Consider the following 25,038-nt stretch of genomic DNA (forward strand, 5'->3'; position numbering starts at 1 on the left):
ATATAGAGATACAGAGGGGTGTGGGGGGGGGTATAGAGATACAGAGGGGTGTGGGGGGGGGGTATAGAGATACGGAGGGGTGTGGGGGGGGATATAGAGATACAGAGGGGTGTGGGGGGGGTATAGAGATACAGAGGGGTGTGGGGGGGGGTATAGAGATACAGAGGGGTGTGGGGGGGGTATAGAGATACAGAGGGGTGTGGGGGGGGTATAGAGATACAGAGGGGGTGTGGGGGGGTATAGAGATACAGAGGGGTGTGGGGGGGGTATAGAGATACAGAGGGGTGTGGGGGGGGTATAGAGATACAGAGGGGTGTGGGGGGGGGTTATAGAGATACAGAGGGGTGTGGGGGGGGGTATAGAGATACAGAGGGGTGTGGGGGGGGGTATAGAGATACAGAGGGGTGTGGGGGGGGGGTGTATAGAGATACAGAGGGGTGTGGGGGGGGGTATAGAGATACAGAGGGGTGTGGGGGGGGGTATAGAGATACAGAGGGGTGTGGGGGGGTATAGAGATACAGAGGGGTGTGGGGGGGGGTATAGAGATACAGAGGGGTGTGGGGGGGGTATAGAGATACAGAGGGGTGTGGGGGGGTATAGAGATACAGAGGGGTGTGGGGGGGGGTATAGAGATACAGAGGGGTGTGGGGGGGTATAGAGATACAGAGGGGTGTTGGGGGTATAGAGATACAGAGGGGTGTGGGGGGGGGGTATAGAGATACAGAGGGGTGTGGGGGGGGGGTATAGAGATACAGAGGGGTGTGGGGGGGGGTATAGAGATACAGAGGGGTGTGGGGGGGGGGTATAGAGATACAGAGGGGTGTGGGGGGGTATAGAGATACGAGGGGTGTGGGGGGTATAGAGATACAGAGGGGTGTGGGGGGGTATAGAGATACAGAGGGGTGTGGGGGGGGTATAGAGATACAGAGGGGTGTGGGGGGTATAGAGATACAGAGGGGTGTGGGGGGGGGTATAGAGATACAGAGGGGTGTGGGGGGGGGGTATAGAGATACAGAGGGGTGTGGGGGGGGTATAGAGATACAGAGGGGTGTGGGGGGGGGGTATAGAGATACAGAGGGGTGTGGGGGGGGTATAGAGATACAGAGGGGTGTGGGGGGTATAGAGATACAGAGGGGTGTGGGGGGGGGGTATAGAGATACGGAGGGGTGTGGGGGGGTATAGAGATACAGAGGGGTGTGGTGGGGTATAGAGATACAGAGGGGTGTGGGGGGGTGGTATAGAGATACAGGAGGGGTGTGGGGGGGTATAGAGATACAGGAGGGGTGTGGTGGGGTATAGAGATACAGAGGGGTGTGGGGGGGTGGTATAGAGATACAGAGGGGTGTGGGGGGGTATAGGGATACAGAGGGGTGTGGGGGGGGTATAGAGATACAGAGGGGTGTGGGGGGGGTATAGAGATACAGAGGGGTGTGGTGGGGTATAGAGATACAGAGGGGTGTGGGGGGGTGGTATAGAGATACAGAGGGGTGTGGGGGGGTATAGGGATACAGAGGGGTGTGGGGGGGTATAGAGATACAGAGGGGTGTGGGGGGGTATAGAGATACAGAGGGGTGTGGGGGGGTATAGAGATACAGAGGGGTGTGGGGGGTATAGAGATACAGAGGGGTGTGGGGGGGGGTATAGAGATACAGAGGGGTGTGGGGGGTATAGAGATACAGAGGGGTGTGGGGGGGGGGTATAGAGATACAGAGGGGTGTGGGGGGGGGTATAGAGATACAGAGGGGTGTGGGGGTGTATAGAGATACGGAGGGGTGTGGGGGGGGGTATAGAGATACAGAGGGGTGTGTGGGGGGTATAGAGATACAGAGGGGTGTGGGGGGGTATAGAGATACAGAGGGGGTGTGGGGGGGTTATAGAGATACAGAGGGGTGTGGGGGGGGTATAGAGATACAGAGGGGTGTGGGGGGGTATAGAGATACAGAGGGGTGTGGGGGAGTATAGAGATACAGAGGGGTGTGGGGGGGTATAGAGATACGGAGGGGTGTGGGGGGGGTATAGAGATACAGAGGGGTGTGGGGGGGGGTATAGAGATACAGAGGGGTGTGGGGGGGTATAGAGATACAGAGGGGTGTGGGGGGGTATAGAGATACAGAGGGGTGTGGGGGGGGGTATAGAGATACAGAGGGGTGCGGGGGGGGTATAGAGATACGGAGGGGTGTGGGGGGGGTATAGAGATACAGAGGGGTGTGGGGGGGGTATAGAGATACAGAGGGGTGTGGGGGGGGTATAGAGATACGGAGGGGTGTGGGGGGGTATAGAGATACAGAGGGGTGTGGGGGGGGGTATAGAGATACAGAGGGGTGTGGGGGGGTAGGGGGGGTATAGAGATACAGAGGGGTGTGGGGGGGGTATAGAGATACAGAGGGGTGTGGGGGGGGTATAGAGATACAGAGGGGTGTGGGGGGGGTATAGAGATACAGAGGGGTGGGGGGGGTATAGAGATACAGAGGGGTGTGGGGGGTATAGAGATACAGAGGGGTGTGGGGGGGGTATAGAGATACAGAGGGGGTGGGGGGGGTATAGAGATACAGAGGGGTGTGGGGGGGTATAGAGATACAGAGGGGTGTGGGGGGGGTATTAGAGATACGGAGGGGTGTGGGGGGGGTATAGAGATACAGAGGGGTGTGGGGGGGTATAGAGATACGGAGGGGTGTGGGGGGGTATAGAGATACAGAGGGGTGTGGGGGGGTATAGAGATACGGAGGGGTGTGGGGTGGGTATTAGAGATACGGAGGGGTGTGGGGGGGTATAGAGATACGGAGGGGTGTGGGGGGGGTATAGAGATACGGAGGGGTGTGGGGGGGGTATAGAGATACGGAGGGGTGTGGGGGGGGTATAGAGATACAGAGGGGTGTGGGGGGGGTATAGAGATACGGAGGGGTGTGGGGGGGGTATAGAGATACAGGGGGGTGTGGGGGGGGTATAGAGATACAGAGGGGTGTGGGGGGGGTATAGAGATACGGAGGGGTGTGGGGGGGGTATAGAGATACGGAGGGGTGTGGGGGGGGTATAGAGATACGGAGGGGTGTGGGGGGGTATAGAGATACAGAGGGGTGTGGGGGGGGTATAGAGATACGGAGGGGTGTGGGGGGGTATAGAGATACAGAGGGGTGTGGGGGGGGTATAGAGATACAGAGGGGTGTGGGGGGTGTATAAAGATACGGAGGGGTGTGGGGGGGGTATAGAGATACAGAGGGGTGTGGGGGGGGTATAGAGATACAGAGGGGTGTGGGGGGGGTATAGAGATACAGAGGGGTGTGGGGGGGTATAGAGATATGGAGGGGTGTGGGGGGGTATAGAGATACAGAGGGGTGTGGGGGGGGTATAGAGATACGGAGGGGTGTGGGGGGGGTATTAGAGATACGGAGGGGTGTGGGGGGGGTATAGAGATACGGAGGGGTGTGGGGGGGGTATAGAGATACAGAGGGGTGTGGGGGGGGTATAGAGATACAGAGGGGTGTGGGGGGGGTATAGAGATACGGAGGGGTGTGGGGGGGGTATAGAGATACGGAGGGGTGTGGGGGGGTATAGAGATACAGAGGGGTGGGGGGGGTATAGAGATACAGAGGGGTGTGGGGGGTATAGAGATACAGAGGGGTGGGGGGGGTATAGAGATACAGAGGGGTGTGGGGGGGGTATAGAGATACAGAGGGGTGTGGGGGGGTATAGAGATACGGAGGGGTGTGGGGGGGGTATAGAGATACGGAGGGGTGTGGGGGGGTATAGAGATACGGAGGGGTGTGGGGGGGGTATTAGAGATACGGAGGGGTGTGGGGGGGTATAGAGATACGGAGGGGTGTGGGGGGGGTATAGAGATACGGAGGGGTGTGGGGGGTATAGAGATACAGAGGGGTGGGGGGGGTATAGAGATACGGAGGGGTGTGGGGGGGGTATAGAGATACGGAGGGGTGTGGGGGGGGTATAGAGATACGGAGGGGAGTGGGGGGGTATAGAGATACGGAGGGGTGTGGGGGGGGTATAGTGATACGGAGGGGTGTGGGGGGGGTATAGAGATACGGAGGGGAGTGGGGGGGGTATAGAGATACGGAGGGGAGTGGGGGGGTATAGAGATACGGAGGGGTGTGGGGGGGGGTATAGAGATACGGAGGGGAGTGGGGGGGTATAGAGATACGGAGGGGTGTGGGGGGGTATAGAGATACAGAGGGGTGTGGGGGGGGTATAGTGATACAAAGGGATGTGGCTGGGGTATAGAGATACGGAGGGGTGTAGGGGGGTATAGAGATATACCAATGTGACCACTGTAATATAACGTATATAAAACAATCACACTGTAATATAACGTACATAAAATATACCCCGCGTGCTAATATAACAGCCATATTGTCGGTGTAATATTGCAGGTGTCACAAGGGCAGGTGGAGGGACAGGTCGTGTTCAGGAGGTGGGGAGGCTGCAGAAGGACTTGGGGAGGCTGAAAAAATATTGGGCAAAGAAGTGTCAGATGGAATCCAATGTGGGAAAGTGTAAGGGTCTGCACTTTGGCAGGAAGAACAGGAACATACTGTTTTCTAAATGGGGAAAGGCTTCAGAAATATGAAATGTGAAAGGACTTGAAAGAATTCCTGAATTCAGACTCCTCAGATAGACAGGTAGGATTAGGTGGCAGTTAGGAAGATAAATGTAATGTTAGCATTCACTTCAAGAGGGCTAGAATACAAGAGCAGGGATGCACAGCTGAGGCTGGATAAGGATCTGGTTTCATCACTGTGGGATATCGTGGTCAGTTTTGGGCTCTGTATCTAAGGAAGGATGCGCTGGCATTGGAGAGAGTCTAATCGAGATTTACAAAGAATGATCCAAGGGATGAAGGGCTTGAGAAGGGTTTGAGGATTCTGGATCTGTGCTCAATAGAATTCCAAAGGATGAGAGGGAGGAATCCATTTGAAACTTTGAGAATCCTGAGTGATCTGGATAGAGTGGACATGGAGAAGATGTTGGCACCAGTAGGAGAGACTAGGACCCGAGGGCACAGCTTCAGGGTGAAGGGACCAACCCTTTCGAACTGAGATGAGGAGGAATTTCCTGACAGAGGGTGGGGACTCTGGAATTCAGTGTTGCACAAGATGGTGGGGGTTCAGGTCATTGAGTGCATTAAAGATGGAGAGAGAGTGGTTCTTGATTGGTAATGGGGTCAGGGTTACAGAGAGAAGGCAGGAGAATGAGGTTGGGAAAGATAACAATCAAGATCGAATGGTGGAGCAGACTGGATGGGCCGAATGGTCTACTCCTGCTGCTGTTTTGCCCATTGTGGGGTTTATTGGGACCTTCAGTGTAGTCGAACTGCCCTTGGGGATGTGACTGAGAGTTACAGATCTCCTGACTGATCGTTCAATGTACCGTTGGGCTGTTTACCTTTCTCCATGAATATCCAGTAGAGGAACTTTAATATTCCGTACACAATAAAAGCACAGAGAAACATCCCAATGGCATCATCAAGGGATGGGCCAGACGCTCCTGTGGACAGAGGATCAGAGACATTCCTCAGCAGCCCCATGGACTCAGTGACAACAACGCTCCGATCATCACCATCCCGCCCGGACACTCAATGTCCCTCATAACGACAAGTCTCCCATCGTCACCATCCCGCCCGGACACTCAATGTCCCTCATAACGACAAGTCTCCCAACGTCACCATCCCGCCCGGACACTCAATGTCCCTAATAACGACAAGTCTCCCATCGTCACCATCCCGCCCGGATACTCAATGTCCCTAATAACGACAAGTCTCCGATCATCACCATCCCGCCCGGATACTCAATGTCCCTAATAACGACAAGTCTCCCATCGTCACCATCCCGCCCGGACACTCAATGTCCCTCATAACGACAAGTCTCCCATCGTCACCATCCCGCCCGGACACTCAATGTCCCTAATAACGACAAGTCTCCCATCGTCACCATCCCGCCCGGACACTCAATGTCCCTAATAACGACAAGTCTCCCATCGTCACCATCCCGCCCGGACACTCAATGTCCCTAATAACGACAAGTCTCCCATCGTCACCATCCCGCCCGGACACTCAATGTCCCTAATAACGACAAGTCTCCCATCGTCACCATCCCGCCCGGATACTCAATGTCCCTAATAACGACAAGTCTCCCATCGTCACCATCCCGCCCGGATACTCAATGTCCCTAATAACGACAAGTCTCCCATCGTCACCATCCCGCCCGGATACTCAATGTCCCTAATAACGACAAGTCTCCCATCGTCACCATCCCGCCCGGATACTCAATGTCCCTAATAACGACAAGTCTCCCATCGTCACCATCCCGCCCGGATACACAATGTCCCTAATAACGACAAGTCTCCCATCGTCACCATCCCGCCCGGATACTCAATGTCCCTAATAACGACAAGTCTCCCATCGTCACCATCCCGCCCGGACACTCAATGTCCCTAATAACGACAAGTCTCCCATCGTCACCATCCCACCCGGATACTCAATGTCCCTAATAACGACAAGTCTCCCATCGTCACCATCCCGCCCGGATACTCAATGTCCCTAATAACGACAAGTCTCCCATCGTCACCATCCCGCCCGGATACACAATGTCCCTAATAACGACAAGTCTCCCATCGTCACCATCCCGCCCGGATACACAATGTCCCTAATAACGACAAGTCTCCCATCATCACCATCCCACCCGGATACTCAATGTCCCTAATAACGACAAGTCTCCCATCGTCACCATCCCGCCCGGATACTCAATGTCCCTAATAACGACAAGTCTCCCATCGTCACCATCCCGCCCGGATACACAATGTCCCTAATAACGACAAGTCTCCCATCGTCACCATCCCGCCCGGATACACAATGTCCCTAATAACGACAAGTCTCCCATCGTCACCATCCCACCCGGATACTCAATATCCCTAATAACGACAAGTCTCCCATCGTCACCATCCCACCCGGATACACAATGTCCCTAATAACGACAAGTCTCCGATCATCACCATCCCGCCCGGACACTCAATGTCCCTAATAACGACAAGTCTCCCATCGTCACCATCCCGCCCGGATACACAATGTCCCTAATAACGACAAGTCTCCCATCGTCACCATCCCGCCCGGATACACAATGTCCCTAATAACGACAAGTCTCCCATCATCACCATCCCACCCGGATACTCAATGTCCCTAATAACGACAAGTCTCCGATCGTCACCATCCCGCCCGGATACTCAATGTCCCTAATAACGACAAGTCTCCCAACGTCACCATCCCGCCCGGATACTCAATGTCCCTAATAACGACAAGTCTCCCATCGTCACCATCCCGCCCGGATACTCAATGTCCCTAATAACGACAAGTCTCCCATCGTCACCATCCCGCCCGGATACTCAATGTCCCTAATAACGACAAGTCTCCCATCGTCACCATTCCGCCCGGACACTCAATGTCCCTATAAACGACAAGTCTCCCATCGTCACCATCCCGCCCGGATACTCAATGTCCCTAATAACGACAAGTCTCCCATCGTCACCCTCCCGCCCGGATACTCAATGTCCCTAATAACGACAAGTCTCCCATCGTCACCATCCCGCCCGGATACACAATGTCCCTAATAACGACAAGTCTCCCATCGTCACCATCCCGCCCGGATACACAATGTCCCTAATAACAACAAGTCTCCCAACGTCACCATCCCGCACGGATACTCAATGTCCCTAATAACGACAAGTCTCCCATCATCACCATCCCACCCGGACACTCAATATCCCTAATAACGACAAGTCTCCCATCGTCACCATCCCGCCCGGATACTCAATGTCCCTAATAACGACAAGTCTCCCATCGTCACCATCCCACCCGGACACTCAATATCCCTAATAACGACAAGTCTCCGATCGTCACCATCCCGCCCGGATACTCAATGTCCCTAATAACGACAAGTCTCCCATCGTCACCATCCCACCCGGATACTCAATGTCCCTAATAACGACAAGTCTCCCATCGTCACCATCCCGCCCGGATACTCAATGTCCCTAATAACGACAAGTCTCCCATCGTCACCATCCCACCCGGATACTCAATGTCCCTAATAACGACAAGTCTCCCATCGTCACCATCCCGCCCGGATACTCAATGTCCCTAATAACGACAAGTCTCCGATCATCACCATCCCGCCCGGATACTCAATGTCCCTCATAACGACAAGTCTCCCATCGTCACCATCCCGCCCGGATACTCAATGTCCCTAATAACAACAAGTCTCCCATCGTCACCATCCCGCCCGGATACTCAATGTCCCTAATAACGACAAGTCTCCCATCGTCACCATCCCACCCGGACACTCAATATCCCTAATAACGACAAGTCTCCGATCGTCACCATCCCACCCGGACACTCAATATCCCTAATAACGACAAGTCTCCGATCGTCACCATCCCGCCCGGATACTCAATGTCCCTAATAACGACAAGTCTCCCATCGTCACCATCCCGCCCGGATACACAATGTCCCTAATAACGACAAGTCTCCCATCGTCACCATCCCACCCGGATACACAATGTCCCTAATAACGACAAGTCTCCCAACGTCACCATCCCACCTGGATACTCAATGTCCCTAATAACGACAAGTCTCCCATCGTCACCATCCCGCCCGGATACTCAATGTCCCTAATAACGACAAGTCTCCCATCATCACTATCCCACCCGGATACACAATGTCCCTAATAACGACAAGTCTCCCATCATCACCATCCCGCCCGGATACTCAATGTCCCTAATAACGACAAGTCTCCCATCGTCACCATCCCGCCCGGATACTCAATGTCCCTCATAACGACAAGTCTCCCATCGTCACCATCCCGCCCGGATACTCAATGTCCCTAATAACGACAAGTCTCCCATCGTCACCATCCCGCCCGGATACTCAATGTCCCTAATAACGACAAGTCTCCCATCGTCACCATCCCGCCCGGATACTCAATGTCCCTAATAACGACAAGTCTCCCATCGTCACCATCCCGCCCGGATACTCAATGTCCCTCATAACGACAAGTCTCCCATCGTCACCATCCCGCCCGGATACTCAATGTCCCTAATAACGACAAGTCTCCCATCGTCACCATCCCGCCCGGATACACAATGTCCCTAATAACGACAAGTCTCCCATCGTCACCATCCCACCCGGACACTCAATGTCCCTAATAACGACAAGTCTCCGATCGTCACCATCCTGCCCGGATACTCAATGTCCCTAATAATGACAAGTCTCCCATCGTCACCATCCCGCCCGGATACTCAATGTCCCTATAAACGACAAGTCTCCCATCGTCACCATCCCGCCCGGATACTCAATGTCCCTATAAACGACAAGTCTCCCATCGTCACCATCCCGCCCGGATACTCAATGTCCCTCATAACGACAAGTCTCCCATCGTCACCATCCCGCCCGGATACTCAATGTCCCTAATAACGACAAGTCTCCCATCGTCACCATCCCGCCCGGATACACAATGTCCCTAATAACGACAAGTCTCCCATCGTCACCATCCCACCCGGACACTCAATGTCCCTAATAACGACAAGTCTCCCATCGTCACCATCCCGCCCGGATACTCAATGTCCCTCATAACGACAAGTCTCCCATCGTCACCATCCCACCCGGACACTCAATGTCCCTAATAACGACAAGTCTCCCATCGTCACCATCCCGCCCGGATACTCAATGTCCCTAATAACGACACGTCTCCGATCGTCACCATCCCGCCCGGATACTCAATGTCCCTCATAACGACAAGTCTCCCATCGTCACCATCCCGCCCGGATACTCAATGTCCCTAATAACGACAAGTCTCCCATCGTCACCATCCCGCCCAGATTCCGATATGGGCTGATCGCAGGATAATGGGTTAAATTTGGTCTGAGAAACCTGTCTATCATGGAGGATTGGGCCATAGGGTCTTGTCTCTGCCATGTGGCCCCGTTTCCCCCCTTTAGCACTCCGCCTCCCACGCACCATGTACCTGCGACCTTCAGGGTGACGGTCTTGCGCACGGGGGTCTTGATGGAGTCGTGGTCGACGTAGCAGGTGTAGGTGGTGAGGTGGTCCTCCCAGCTGGGCACCACCCTCAGGTAGCTGCTCATGTTGTATGTTCCATCGGGATTTTGACGGTGCCCACTCAGCAAACTGTCAGTGATGTGCTCCGAGCTACTGTTCCCCGCTACACCCTTCCTGGTCCAGCTCACCGTCACATCCAGTGGGTAATAGGAGGAGACATCGCAGGTCACTGTCTGCTCCTGGCCAGGCACCAGCACCAGAGGATCTGGACTCACCGTCACCTTGGGACGCTCTACCAACAGAGATCAGGCTCCGTTACTCACCCACACCACACCACACTGCCCGTCCCACCAGCGTCACAGTGGTTAGCACTGCTGCCTCACTGCAGGATTCTATGGCCTCAGGTGACTGTCTGTGTGAGGCTGGAACATTCTCCCCGTGTCTGTGTGGGTTTGCTCCGGGTGCTCCGGTTTCCTCCCACAGTCCAAAGAAGTGCAGGTTAGGGTGGATTGGCCTTGGGAAATTGTCCCATAGTGCCCAGGGATGTGCAGGTTAGGGTGGATTGGCCATGGGGAAATTGTCCCATAGTGTCACAGGGATGTGCAGGTCAGGGTGGATTGGCCATGGGAAATTGTCCATAGTGCCCAGGGATGTGTAGGTTAGGGTGGATTGGTCATGGGAAATTGGCCCATAGTGCCCAGGGATGTATAGGTTAGGATGGATTGGCCATGGGAAATTGTCCCATAGTGCCCAGGGATGTGCAGGTTAGGGTGGATTGGCCATGGGAAATTGGCCCATAGTGCCCAGGGATGTGCAGGTTAGGGTGGATTGGCCATGGGAAATTGTCCCATAGTGCCCAGGGATGTGCAGGTTAGGGTGGATTGGCCATGGGAAATTGTCCCATAGTGCCCAGGGATGTGCAGGTTAGGGTGGATTGGCCATGGGAAATTGTCCCATAGTGCCCAGGGATGTGTAGGTTAGGGTGGATTGGCCATGGGAAATTGTCCCATAGTGTCCAGGGATGTGCAGGTTAGGGTGGATTGGCCATGGGGAATTGTCCCATTGTGCCCAGGGATGTGTAGGTTAGGATGGATTGGCCATGGGAAATTGTCCCATAGTGTCCAGGGATGTGCAGGTTAGGATGGATTGGTCAGGGGGTAAGTGTAGGATCGGGGTATGTGTCTGGGTGGGTTAATCTTCAGAGGGTCGGTGTGAATGTTTTGGGCCGAAGGGCCTGTTTCCACACTGTAGGGATTCGATACTATCTCACCCCTTCACTGTGGGTCAGAGATCATTAATCATACCCAGTCAGTGACCTCTGGAGCCCAGGATAATGCTGTCACCATTGGGATAGTGTGTAACCATTGAAGGCTGGAGGTGCACCCCCTTCCCTCACAGGTATCAGCGCTCTGCTGGTAAACCAGACAGCCACGTTCTTGGGAACTGGGTTCAAATCCAGCCATGCCCACACAGGGTGGGATTTGGTTTCCATTACAAATGAAAATCTGAAAATAAGAATAGAATGCTGACCGTGAGTCCGTGTTGGATAGGAATTACAAACCTACCTGTTCCTCAGGGAGTGAAGCTGCCCTGGCTGACCATCCAACTCAGTCTCCCCCCCCCAGTCCTGGTCATCAGGACCATCCTGCCTGTGTTTACCCTGTCCAATCCCTGTTGGGATTTTATACCTTTCTGAGATCCCACCCCACCTCCTCACTCTCCTAAACTCCAGTGAACATAATCCCAACCCCATCCGGTCTCTCTTCCTCAGTCAGTCCTGTCATCCCAGGGATCAGTTTGGGAAACCATCGCTGTTCTCCCTCCCGTCGCCAGGACATCTTTCCCCAGACACAGAGACCCCCAAAACTGTACCGGACCCTGGCGGGGTGGGTCTCACCAATACCCCCCTGGTCCAGTTACAGCGAGACCTCCCTGCTCCTGTACTCCAAGCCTCTCGTTATGGAGGCCAACCAATTGGAGTCACTTTCCTGAGCTCCTCCCCCTCCCGACTTGGAAACGTGTCGGCCATTCCTTCCAAACCCACGACCACTTCCACCCAGAAGGACAAGGGGCAGCAGATCCATGGGGACCCCACCCCCTGCAAGTTCCCCTCCGAGCCCCTCCCCATCCCGACTTGGAAATATATCGGCCGTTCCTTCAGTATTTACCTGTGATTTGGAGGTGGATGGATTGCTGAGCGTGTAGGTTTACCTGTGATTTGGAGTTCGATGGATTGCTGAGCGTGTAGGTTTACCTGTGATTTGGAGGTGGATGGATTGCTGAGTGTGTAGGTTTACCTGTGATTTGGAGTTCGATGGATTGCTGAGCGTGTAGGTTTACCTGTGATTTGGAGTTCGATGGATTGCTGAGCGTGTAGGTTTACCTGTGATTTGGAGGTGGATGGATTGCTGAGCGTGTAGGTTTACCTGTGATTTGGAGGTGGATGGATTGCTGAGTGTGTAGGTTTACCTGTGATTTGGAGTTCGATGGATTGCTGAGCGTGTAGGTTTACCTGTGATTTGGAGTTCGATGGATTGCTGAGCGTGTAGGTTTACCTGTGATTTGGAGTTCGATGGATTGCTGAGCGTGTAGGTTTACCTGTGATTTGGAGGTGGATGGATTGCTGAGCGTGTAGGTTTACCTGTGATTTGGAGTTCGATGGATTGCTGAGCGTGTAGGTTTACCTGTGATTTGGAGGTGGATGGATTGCTGAGTGTGTAGGTTTACCTGTGATTTGGAGTTCGATGGATTGCTGAGCGTGTAGGTTTACCTGTGATTTGGAGTTCGATGGATTGCTGAGCGTGTAGGTTTACCTGTGATTTGGAGGTGGATGGATTGCTGAGCGTGTAGGTTTACCTGTGATTTGGAGGTGGATGGATTGCTGAGCGTGTAGGTTTACATGTGATTTGGAATTCGGTGGATTGCTGAGCGTGTAGTTTTACCTGTGATTTGGAGGTGGATGGATTGCTGAGCGTGTAGGTTTACCTGTGATTTGGAGGTGGATGGATTGCTGAGCGTGTAGGTTTACCTGTGATTTGGAGTTCGATGGATTGCTGAGCGTGTAGGTTTACATGTGATTTGGAATTCGGTGGATTGCTGAGCGTGTAGTTTTACCTGTGATTTGGAGGTGGATGGATTGCTGAGCGTGTAGGTTTACCTGTGATTTGGAATTCGGTGGATTGCTGAGCGTGTAGGTTTACCTGTGATTTGGAGTTCGATGGATTGCTGAGCGTGTAGGTTTACCTGTGATTTGGAGTTCGATGGATTGCTGAGCGTGTAGGTTTACCTGTGATTTGGAGTTCGATGGATTGCTGAGCGTGTAGGTTTACCTGTGATTTGGAGGTGGATGGATTGCTGAGTGTGTAGGTTTACCTGTGATTTGGAGGTGGATGGATTGCTGAGCGTGTAGGTTTACCTGTGATTTGGAGTTCGATGGATTGCTGAGTGTGTAGGTTTACCTGTGATTTGGAGTTCGATGGATTGCTGAGCGTGTAGGTTTACCTGTGATTTGGAGGTGGATGGATTGCTGAGCGTGTAGGTTTACCTGTGATTTGGAGTTCGATGGATTGCTGAGCGTGTAGGTTTACCTGTGATTTGGAGGTGGATGGATTGCTGAGCGTGTAGGTTTACCTGTGATTTGGAGTTCGATGGATTGCTGAGATTGTAGGTTTACCTGTGATTTGGAGTTCGATGGATTGCTGAGCGTGTAGGTTTACCTGTGATTTGGAGGTGGATGGATTGCTGAGTGTGTAGGTTTACCTGTGATTTGGAGTTCGATGGATTGCTGAGCGTGTAGGTTTACCTGTGATTTGGAGTTCGATGGATTGCTGAGCGTGTAGGTTTACCTGTGATTTGGAGGTGGATGGATTGCTGAGCGTGTAGGTTTACCTGTGATTTGGAGTTCGATGGATTGCTGAGCGTGTAGGTTTACCTGTGATTTGGAGTTCGATGGATTGCTGAGCGTGTAGGTTTACCTGTGATTTGGAGTTCGATGGATTTCTGAGCGTGTAGGTTTACCTGTGATTTGGAGTTCGATGGATTGCTGAGCATGTAGGTTTACCTGTGATTTGGAGTTCGATGGATTGCTGAGCGTGTAGGTTTACCTGTGATTTGGAGGTGGATGGATTGCTGAGCGTGTAGGTTTACCTGTGATTTGGAGGTGGATGGATTGCTGAGCGTGTAGGTTTACCTGTGATTTGGAGTTCGATGGATTGCTGAGCGTGTAGGTTTACCTGTGATTTGGAGTTCGATGGATTGCTGAGCGTGTAGGTTTACCTGTGATTTGGAGGTGGATGGATTGCTGAGTGTGAAGCTTTACCTGTGATTTGGAGGTGGATAGATTGCTGAGCGTGTAGGTTTACCTGTGATTTGGAGTTCGATGGATTGCTGAGCGTGTAGGTTTACCTGTGATTTGGAGTTCGATGGATTGCTGAGCGTGTAGGTTTACCTGTGATTTGGAGTTCGATGGATTGCTGAGCGTGTAGGTTTACCTGTGATTTGGAGTTCGATGGATTGCTGAGCGTGTAGGTTTACCTGTGATTTGGAGTTCGATGGATTGCTGAGCGTGTAGGTTTACCTGTGATTTGGTGGTGGATGGATTGCTGAGCGTGTAGGTTTACCTGTGATTTGGAGGTGGATGGATTGCTGAGCGTGTAGGTTTACCTGTGATTTGGAGGTGGATGGATTGCTGAGCGTGTAGGTTTACCTGTGATTTGGAGGTGGATGGATTGCTGAGTGTGTAGGTTTACCGTGATTTGGAGTTCGATGGATTGCTGAGCGTGTAGGTTTACCTGTGATTTGGAGTTCGATGGATTGCTGAGCGTGTAGGTTTACCTGTGATTTGGAGGTGGATGGATTGCTGAGTGTGTAGGTTTACCTGTGATTTGGAGTTCGATGGATTGCTGAGCGTGTAGGTTTACCTGTGATTTGGAGTTCGATGGATTGCTGAGCGTGTAGGTTTACCTGTGATTTGGAGGTGGATGGATTGCTGAGCGTGTAGGTTTACCTGTGATTTGGAGTTCGATGGATTGCTGAGCGTGTAGTTTTACCTGTGATTTGGAGTTCGATGGATTGCTGAGCGTGTAGGTTTACCTGTGATTTGGAGGTGGATGGATTGCTGAGCGTGAAGCTTTACCTGTGATTTGGAGGTGGATGGATTGCTGAGTGTGTAGGTTTACCGTGATTTGGAGTTCGATGGATTGCTGAGCGTGTAGGTTTACCTGTGATTTGGAGGTGGATGGATTGCTGAGCGTGTAGGTTTACCTGTGATTTGGAGTTCGATGGATTGCTGAGCGTGTAGGTTTACCTGTGATTTGGAGTTCGATGGATTGCTGAGTGTGTAGGTTAACCTGTGATTTGGAGGTGGATGGATTGCTGAGCGTGAAGCTTTACCTGTGATTTGGAGGTGGATGGATTGCTGAGCGTGTAGGTTTACCTGTGATTTGGAGTTCGATGGATTGCTGAGCGTGTAGGTTTACCTGTGATTTGGAGTTCGATGGATTGCTGAGCGTGTAGGTTTACCTGTGATTTGGAGTTCAATGGATTGCTGAGCGTGTAGGTTTACCTGTGATTTGGAGGTGGATGGATTGCTGAGTGTGTAGGTTTACCTGTGATTTGGAGGTGGATGGATTGCTGAGCGTGTAGGTTTACCTGTGATTTGGAGGTGGATGGATTGCTGAGCGTGTAGGTTTACCGTGATTTGGAGTTCGATGGATTGCTGAGCGTGTAGGTTTACCTGTGATTTGGAGTTCGATGGATTGCTGAGCGTGTAGGTTTACCTGTGATTTGGAGGTGGATGGATTGCTGAGTGTGTAGGTTTACCTGTAATTTGGAGTTCGATGGATTTCTGAGCGTGTAGGTTTACCTGTGATTTGGAGGTGGATGGATTGCTGAGCGTGTAGGTTTACCTGTGATTTGGAGGTGGATGGATTGCTGAGCGTGTAGGTTTACCTGTGATTTGGAGTTCGATGGATTGCTGAGCGTGTAGGTTTACCTGTGATTTGGAGTTCGATGGATTGCTGAGCGTGTAGGTTTACCTGTGATTTGGAGTTCGATGGATTGCTGAGCGTGTAGGTTTACCTGTGATTTGGAGGTGGATGGATTGCTGAGCGTGTAGGTTTACCTGTGATTTGGAGGTGGATGGATTGCTGAGTGTGTAGGTTTACCTGTGATTTGGAGTTCGATGGATTGCTGAGCGTGTAGGTTTATCTGTGATTTGGAGGTGGATGGATTGCTGAGCGTGTAGGTTTACCTGTGATTTGGAGGTGGATGGATTGCTGAGTGTGTAGGTTTACCTGTGATTTGGAGTTCGATGGATTGCTGAGCGTGTAGGTTTATCTGTGATTTGGAGGTGGATGGATTGCTGAGCGTGTAGGTTTACCTGTGATTTGGAGTTCGATGGATTGCTGAGCGTGTAGGTTTACCTGTGATTTGGAGGTGGATGGATTGCTGAGCGTGTAGGTTTACCTGTGATTTGGAGTTCGATGGATTGCTGAGCGTGTAGGTTTACCTGTGATTTGGAGTTCGATGGATTGCTGAGCGTGTAGGTTTACCTGTGATTTGGAGTTCGATGGATTGCTGAGTGTGTAGGTTTACCTGTGATTTGGAGTTCGATGGATTGCTGAGCGTGTAGGTTTACCTGTGATTTGGAGGTGGATGGATTGCTGAGCGTGTAGGTTTACCTGTGATTTGGAGTTCGATGGATTGCTGAGCGTGTAGGTTTACCTGTGATTTGGAGTTCGATGGATTGCTGAGCGTGTAGGTTTACCTGTGATTTGGAGTTCGATGGATTGCTGAGCGTATAGGTTTACCTGTGATTTGGAGGTGGATGGATTGCTGAGCGTGTAGGTTTACCTGTGATTTGGAGGTGGATGGATTGCTGAGTGTGAAGCTTTACCTGTGATTTGGAGGTGGATGGATTGCTGAGCGTGTAGGTTTACCTGTGATTTGGAGGTGGATGGATTGCTGAGTGTGTAGGTTTACCTGTGATTTGGAGTTCGATGGATTGCTGAGCGTGTAGGTTTACCTGTGATTTGGAGGTGGATGGATTGCTGAGCGTGTAGGTTTACCTGTGATTTGGAGGTGGATGGATTGCTGAGCGTGTAGGTTTACCTGTGATTTGGAGGTGGATGGATTGCTGAGCGTGTAGGTTTACCTGTGATTTGGAGGTGGATGGATTGCTGAGCGTGTAGGTTTACCTGTGATTTGGAGGTGGATGGATTGCTGAGCGTGTAGGTTTCCCTGTGATTTGGAGGTGGATGGATTGCTGAGTGTGTAGGTTTACCTGTGATTTGGAGTTCGATGGATTGCTGAGTGTGTAGGTTTAGCTGTGATTTGGAATTCGGTGGATTGCTGAGCGTGTAGGTTTACCTGTGATTTGGAGGTGGATGGATTGCTGAGCGTGTAGGTTTACCTGTGATTTGGAGTTCGATGGATTGCTGAGCGTGTAGGTTTACCTGTGATTTGGAGTTCGATGGATTGCTGAGTGTGTAGGTTTACCTGTGATTTGGAGGTGGATGGATTGCTGAGCGTGTAGGTTTACCTGTGATTTGGAGGTGGATGGATTGCTGAGCGTGTAGGTTTACCTGTGATTTGGAGGTGGATGGATTGCTGAGCGTGTAGGTTTACCTGTGATTTGGAGGTGGATGGATTGCTGAGCGTGTCGGTTTACCTGTGATTTGGAGTTCGATGGATTGCTGAGTGTGTAGGTTTACCTGTGATTTGGAGGTGGATGGATTGCTGAGCGTGTAGGTTTACCTGTGATTTGGAGTTCGATGGATTGCTGAGTGTGTAGGTTTACCTGTGATTTGGAGTTCGATGGATTGCTGAGTGTGTAGGTTTACCTGTGATTTGGAGTTCGATGGATTGCTGAGTGTGTAGGTTTACCTGTGATTTGGAGTTCGATGGATTGCTGAGTGTGTAGGTTTACCTGTGATTTGGAGGTGGATGGATTGCTGAGCGTGTAGGTTTACCTGTGATTTGGAGGTGGATGGATTGCTGAGTGTGAAGCTTTACCTGTGATTTGGAGGTGGATGGATTGCTGAGCGTGTAGGTTTACCTGTGATTTGGAGGTGGATGGATTGCTGAGCGTGTAGGTTTACCTGTGATTTGGAGTTCGATGGATTGCTGAGCGTGTAGGTTTACCTGTGATTTGGAGTTCGATGGATTGCTGAGCGTGTAGGTTTACCTGTGATTTGGAGGTGGATGGATTGCTGAGTGTGAAGCTTTACCTGTGATTTGGAGGTGGATGGATTGCTGAGTGTGTAGGTTTACCTGTGATTTGGAGGTGGATGGATTGCTGAGTGTGTAGGTTTACCTGTGATTTGGAGGTGGATGGATTGCTGAGTGTGTAGGTTTACCTGTGATTTGGAGGTGGATGGATTGCTGAGCGTGTAGGTTTACCTGTGATTTGGAGGTGGATGGATTGCTGAGCGTGTAGGTTTACCTGTGATTTGGAGGTGGATGGATTGCTGAGCGTGTTGGTTTACCTGTGATTTGGAGTTCGATGGATTGCTGAGCGTGTAGGTTTACCTGTGATTTGGAGTTCGATGGATTGCTGAGCGTGTAGGTTTACCTGTGATTTGGAGTTCGATGGATTGCTGAGCGTGTAGGTTTACCCGAGATTTGGAGGTGGATGGATTGCTGAGCGTGTAGGTTTACCTGTGATTTGGAGGTGGATGGATTGCTGAGCGTGTAGGTTTACCTGTGATTTGGAGTTCGATGGATTGCTGAGTGTGTAGGTTTACCTGTGATTTGGAGGTGGATGGATTGCTGAGCGTGTAGGTTTACCTGTGATTTGGAGTTCGATGGATTGCTGAGCGTGTAGGTTTACCTGTGATTTGGAGTTCGATGGATTGCTGAGCGTGTAGGTTTACCTGTGATTTGGAGGTGGATGGATTGCTGAGTGTGAAGCTTTACCTGTGATTTGGAGGTGGATGGATTGCTGAGCGTGTAGGTTTACCTGTGATTTGGAGTTCGATGGATTGCTGAGCGTGTAGGTTTACCTGTGATTTGGAGGTGGATGGATTGCTGAGTGTGTAGGTTTACCTGTGATTTGGAGGTGGATGGATTGCTGAGCGTGTAGGTTTACCTGTGATTTGGAGTACGATGGATTGCTGAGCGTGTAGGTTTACCTGTGATTTGGAGGTGGATGGATTGCTGAGCGTGTAGGTTTACCTGTGATTTGGAGTTCGATGGATTGCTGAGCGTGTAGGTTTACCTGTGATTTGGAGTTCGATGGATTGCTGAGCGTGTAGGTTTACCTGTGATTTGGAGTTCGATGGATTGCTGAGCGTGTAGGTTTACCTGTGATTTGGAGGTGGATGGATTGCTGAGTGTGAAGCTTTACCTGTGATTTGGAGGTGGATGGATTGCTGAGCGTGTAGGTTTACCGTGATTTGGAGGTGGATGGATTGCTGAGCGTGTAGGTTTACCTGTGGTTTGGAGGTGGATGGATTGCTGAGCGTGTAGGTTTACCTGTGATTTGGAGTTCGATGGATTGCTGAGCGTGTAGGTTTACCTGTGATTTGGAGTTCGATGGATTGCTGAGCGTGTAGGTTTACCTGTGATTTGGAGGTGGATGGATTGCTGAGTGTGAAGCTTTACCTGTGATTTGGAGGTGGATGGATTGCTGAGTGTGTAGGTTTACCTGTGATTTGGAGTTCGATGGATTGCTGAGCGTGTAGGTTTACCTGTGATTTGGAGGTGGATGGATTGCTGAGCGTGTAGGTTTACCTGTGATTTGGAGTTCGATGGATTGCTGAGCGTGTAGGATTACCTGTGATTTGGAGTTCGATGGATTGCTGAGCGTGTAGGTTTACCTGTGATTTGGAGTTCGATGGATTGCTGAGCGTGAAGCTTTACCTGTGATTTGGAGGTGGATGGATTGCTGAGTGTGTAGGTTTACCTGTGATTTGGAGGTGAATGGATTGCTGAGCGTGTAGGTTTACCTGTGATTTGGAGTTCGATGGATTGCTGAGCGTGTAGGTTTACCTGTGATTTGGAGTTCGATGGATTGCTGAGCGTGTAGGTTTACCTGTGATTTGGAGGTGGATGGATTGCTGAGCGTGTAGGTTTACCTGTGATTTGGAGGTGAATGGATTGCTGAGCGTGTAGGTTTACCTGTGATTTGGAGTTCGATGGATTGCTGAGCGTGTAGGTTTACCTGTGATTTGGAGGTGGATGGATTGCTGAGCGTGTAGGTTTACCTGTGATTTGGAGGTGGATGGATTGCTGAGCGTGTAGGTTTACCTGTGATTTGGAGGTGGATGGATTGCTGAGCATGTAGGTTTACCTGTGATTTGGAGTTCGATGGATTGCTGAGCGTGTAGGTTTACCTGTGATTTGGAGTTCGATGGATTGCTGAGTGTGTAGGTTTACCTGTGATTTGGAGGTGGATGGATTGCTGAGTGTGTAGGTTTACCTGTGATTTGGAGTTCGATGGATTGCTGAGTGTGTAGGTTTACCTGTGATTTGGAGTTCGATGGATTGCTGAGCGTGTAGGTTTACCTGTGATTTGGAGGTGGATGGATTGCTGAGTGTGTAGGTTTACCTGTGATTTGGAGGTGGATGGATTGCTGAGCGTGTAGGTTTACCTGTGATTTGGAGTTCGATGGATTGCTGAGCGTGTAGGTTTACCTGTGATTTGGAGTTCGATGGATTGCTGAGCGTGTAGGTTTACCTGTGATTTGGAGTTCGATGGATTGCTGAGCCTGTAGGTTTACCTGTGATTTGGAGTTCGATGGATTGCTGAGCGTGTCGGTTTACCTGTGATTTGGAGGTGGATGGATTGCTGAGTGTGAAGCTTTACCTGTGATTTGGAGTTCGATGGATTGCTGAGCCTGTAGGTTTACCTGTGATTTGGAGTTCGATGGATTGCTGAGCGTGTAGGTTTACCTGTGATTTGGAGGTGGATGGATTGCTGAGTGTGAAGCTTTACCTGTGATTTGGAGGTGGATGGATTGCTGAGCGTGTAGGTTTACCTGTGATTTGGAGTTCGATGGATTGCTGAGCGTGTAGGTTTACCTGTGATTTGGAGTTCGATGGATTGCTGAGCGTGTAGGTTTACCTGTGATTTGGAGGTGGATGGATTGCTGAGCGTGTAGGTTTACCTGTGATTTGGAGTTCGATGGATTGCTGAGCGTGTAGGTTTACCTGTGATTTGGAGTTCGATGGATTGCTGAGCGTGTAGGTTTACCTGTGATTTGGAGGTGGATGGATTGCTGAGTGTGAAGCTTTACCTGTGATTTGGAGGTGGATGGATTGCTGAGTGTGTAGGTTTACCTGTGATTTGGAGTTCGATGGATTGCTGAGCGTGTAGGTTTACCTGTGATTTGGAGGTGGATGGATTGCTGAGCGTGTAGGTTTACCTGTGATTTGGAGTTCGATGGATTGCTGAGCGTGTAGGTTTACCTGTGATTTGGAGTTCGATGGATTGCTGAGCGTGTAGGTTTACCTGTGATTTGGAGTTCGATGGATTGCTGAGCGTGTAGGTTTACCTGTGATTTGGAGGTGGATGGATTGCTGAGTGTGAAGCTTTACCTGTGATTTGGAGGTGGATGGATTGCTGAGTGTGTAGGTTTACCTGTGATTTGGAGTTCGATGGATTGCTGAGCGTGTAGGTTTACCTGTGATTTGGAGGTGAATGGATTGCTGAGCGTGTAGGTTTACCTGTGATTTGGAGGTGGATGGATTGCTGAGATTGTAGGTTTACCTGTGATTTGGAGTTCGATGGATTGCTGAGCGTGTAGGTTTACCTGTGATTTGGAGGTGGATGGATTGCTGAATGTGTAGGTTTACCTGTGATTTGGAGGTGGATGGATTGCTGAGCGTGTAGGTTTACCTGTGATTTGGAGTTCGATGGATTGCTGAGTGTGTAGGTTTACCTGTGATTTGGAGGTGGATGGATTGCTGAGTGTGAAGCTTTACCTGTGATTTGGAGTTCGATGGATTGCTGAGCGTGTAGGTTTACCTGTGATTTGGAGTTCGATGGATTGCTGAGCGTGTAGGTTTACCTGTGATTTGGAGTTCGATGGATTGCTGAGCGTGTAGGTTTACCTGTGATTTGGAGGTGGATGGATTGCTGAGTGTGTAGGTTTACCTGTGATTTGGAGTTCGATGGATTGCTGAGCGTGTAGGTTTACCTGTGATTTGGAGTTCGATGGATTGCTGAGCGTGTAGGTTTACCTGTGATTTGGAGGTGGATGGATTGCTGAGCGTGTAGGTTTACCTGTGATTTGGAGGTGGATGGATTGCTGAGTGTGTAGATTTACCTGTGATTTGGAGGTGGATGGATTGCTGAGCGTGTAGGTTTACCTGTGATTTGGAGGTGGATGGATTGCTGAGCGTGTAGGTTTACCTGTGATTTGGAGTTCGATGGATTGCTGAGTGTGTAGGTTTACCTGTGATTTGGAGTTCGATGGATTGCTGAGCGTGTAGGTTTACCTGTGATTTGGAGGTGGATGGATTGCTGAGCGTGTAGATTTACCTGTGATTTGGAGTTCGATGGATTGCTGAGCGTGCAGGTTCGGCATGTAGATGGTGCAGATGTAGCTGCCCTCGTGCCTGATCTCCACGTTTCGGATTAACAGTGAGGCGTTCCCCCGACTGTGCGCTTCGTAAAAGAACATCTCTGTGCCAGCCTCTGCCATGTCCACCCGGTCGTGGGCACCGTTGTAAGCGTAGACCAAGTGCCCGCTGCCCTTGAACTGGTAACGCCACTCCACGGCGAAGCCAGTCTGCCTGTCCATGGCGAATCCGCAGTCCAGGAGGACATCATGCCCCAGTCCCGTCCTCACGCTCGGAGTGCGGGAGAAGACGTTCAGGACAACTGCGGGAGAGGAGAGGTCATCGTTGTGGGAAAACCAGGAACGCGCAAAATGGGCTGGGCTGGGGAGCGCTGGCCGTCCTGTGAAGGGGGTTATTACCTGCGCACCTCCTCTTCTCTGGGTCACAATGAGGTGCTTTCACAACCAGAGGCTGGAGTGGGCCATTTGGCCCATCGATCCTGATCCACCATTCGGTCAGATTATGGCTGACCTTCCTGTGACCTCAGCTCCACTGACCCCACCCACCCTCCATCACCCTGAATTCCCTTACTGCTCGGAAATCAATTCATCTTCACTTTGAAAGCATTCAACAAGGTAGTCCCAACCACTTCCCTGAGGAGAGGATCCCACAGATTCCCAACTCCCTGGGTGATGAAGTTCCTCCTCAGCTCAGTCCGAAATCTGCTCCCCCTCATTTTGAGGCTACGCCCCCCCTAATTCTAGTTTCACCTGCCAGTGGAAACATTCTCCCTGCTTCTATCTCATTCATTCCCTTCATAATTTTATATGTTTCTGTTCGATCCCCTCTCATTCTTCTGAATTCCAATCAATATAATCCCAGTCTGCTCAGTCTCTCCTCATAAACCAACCCCCTCGACTCTGGAATCAACCGAGTGACCCTCCTCTGCACCCCCTCCAGTGCCAATACATCCTTTCTCAGGTAAGGAGACCAAAACTGCACGCAGAGCTCCAGGTATACTCTCACCAGCACTGTGTACAGCTGCAACATAACCTCCCTGCTTTTAAACTCCATCCCTTTAGCAATGAAGGACAATATTCCATTGGCCTTCCTAATGACCTGCTGCATCAGCAGACCAAGCTCCTGTGATTCATGCACAAGGACACCCAGGTCCCCCTGCATAGCAGCTGGTCTCCATCTACTCCCATCAAGTCCCAACCTGCTCAGTGGCACATCTCCAGATAGCTCCTCCCTTCCCCTCCTCCATCCTCTGTCCCCCTTCCAGAGGATCGGCTGAGGAAACTCCCCCTCCCAGCGCTCTGTCTGAGACCAGTGTCTTTAAGGCAGGACTAATACCCTGTGTGGGGTTTGCACATTCTCCCCATGTCTGTGTGGGTTTGCTACGAGTGCGCCATTTTCCTCCCATAGTGCCCAGGGATGTGCAGGTTAGGGTGGATTGGTCATGGGAAATTGTCCCATAGTGCCCAGGGATGTGCAGGTTAGGGTGGATTGGCCATGGGAAATTGTCCCATAGTGCCGAGGGATGTGCAGGTTAGGGTGGATGGGCCATGGGAAATTGTCCCATAGTGCCCAGGGATGTGTAGGTTAGGGTGGATTGGCCATGGGAAATTGTCCCATAGTGTCCAGGGATGTGTAGGTTAGGGTGGATTGGCCATGGGAAATTGTCCCATAGTGCCCAGGGATGTGTTGGTTAGGGTGGATTGGCCATGGGAAATTGTCCCATAGTGTCCAGGGATGTGTAGGTTAGGGTGGATTGGCCATGGGAAATTGTCCCATAGTGCCCAGGGATGTGTAAGTTAGGGTGGATTGGCCATGGGAAATTGTCCCATAGTGCCCAAGGATGTGTAGGTTCGGGTGGATTGGCCATGGGAAATTGTCCCATAGTGTCCAGGGATGTGCAGGTTAGGGTGGATTGGTCATGGGAAATTGTCCCATAGTGTCCAGGGATGTGTAGGTTAGGGTGGATTGGCCATGGGAAATTGTCCCATAGTGTCCAGGGATGCGTAGGTTAGGGTGGCTTGGCCATGGGAAATTGTCCCATAGTGTCCAGGGATGTGCAGGTTAGGTGCATTAGTCAGGGGAAATTGTCCCATAGTGCCCGGGGATGTACAGGTTAGGGTGGATTGGCCATGGGAAATTGTCCCATAGTGTCCAGGGATGTGTAGGTAAGGGTGAATTGGTCATGGGAAATTGTCCCATCGTGCCCAGGGATGTGTAGGTTAGGGTGGATTTGCCATGGGAAATTGTCCCAAAGTGCCCAGGGATGTGTAGGTTAGGGTGGATTGGCCATGGGAAATTGTCCCATAGTGCCCAGGGATGTGCAGGTTAGAGTGGATTGGCCATGGGAAATTGTCCCATAGTGCCCAGGGATGTGCAGGTTCGGGTGGATTGGCCATGGGAAATTGTCCCATAGTGCCCAGGGATGTGTAGGTTAGGGTGGATTGGCCATGGGAAATTGT

The 25,038-nt window shown here is 51.3% G+C and overlaps 1 protein-coding gene across 1 annotated transcript; it reads right to left on the bottom strand.

The window, feature by feature from the left end:
• Positions 1–5,334: 5,334 nt before the first annotated feature.
• LOC140458834 (tapasin-like) lies at positions 5,335–22,880 on the bottom strand. Its single transcript, XM_072553512.1, has 3 exons — positions 22,539–22,880; positions 10,020–10,346; positions 5,335–5,496 (listed from the first exon to the last, which is right to left on the bottom strand). Exons 1-3 carry the CDS (start codon positions 22,798–22,800, stop codon positions 5,348–5,350), a joined length of 738 nt encoding a protein of 245 aa, XP_072409613.1. The 5' UTR covers positions 22,801–22,880; the 3' UTR covers positions 5,335–5,347.
• Positions 22,881–25,038: the final 2,158 nt, after the last annotated feature.

Source organism: Chiloscyllium punctatum, chromosome 34 (assembly GCF_047496795.1).
Source record: "Chiloscyllium punctatum isolate Juve2018m chromosome 34, sChiPun1.3, whole genome shotgun sequence".
Lineage (NCBI taxonomy): Eukaryota > Metazoa > Chordata > Chondrichthyes > Orectolobiformes > Hemiscylliidae > Chiloscyllium > Chiloscyllium punctatum.

What these genes read in the sequence shown, in the direction of transcription:
- LOC140458834 (XM_072553512.1), bottom strand. Translation starts at nt 22,800, where the DNA reads ATGGACAGGCAGACTGGCTTCGCCGTGGAGTGGCGTTACCAGTTCAAG. An exon ending in CATCGAACTCCAAATCACAG is followed by an intron (nt 10,347 to 22,538) that starts GTAAATCTACAC and finishes CTCTGTTGGTAG; the next exon opens with AGCGTCCCAAGGTGACGGTG. An exon ending in CGTCACCCTGAAGGTCGCAG is followed by an intron (nt 5,497 to 10,019) that starts GTACATGGTGCG and finishes CTCTGTCCACAG; the next exon opens with GAGCGTCTGGCCCATCCCTT.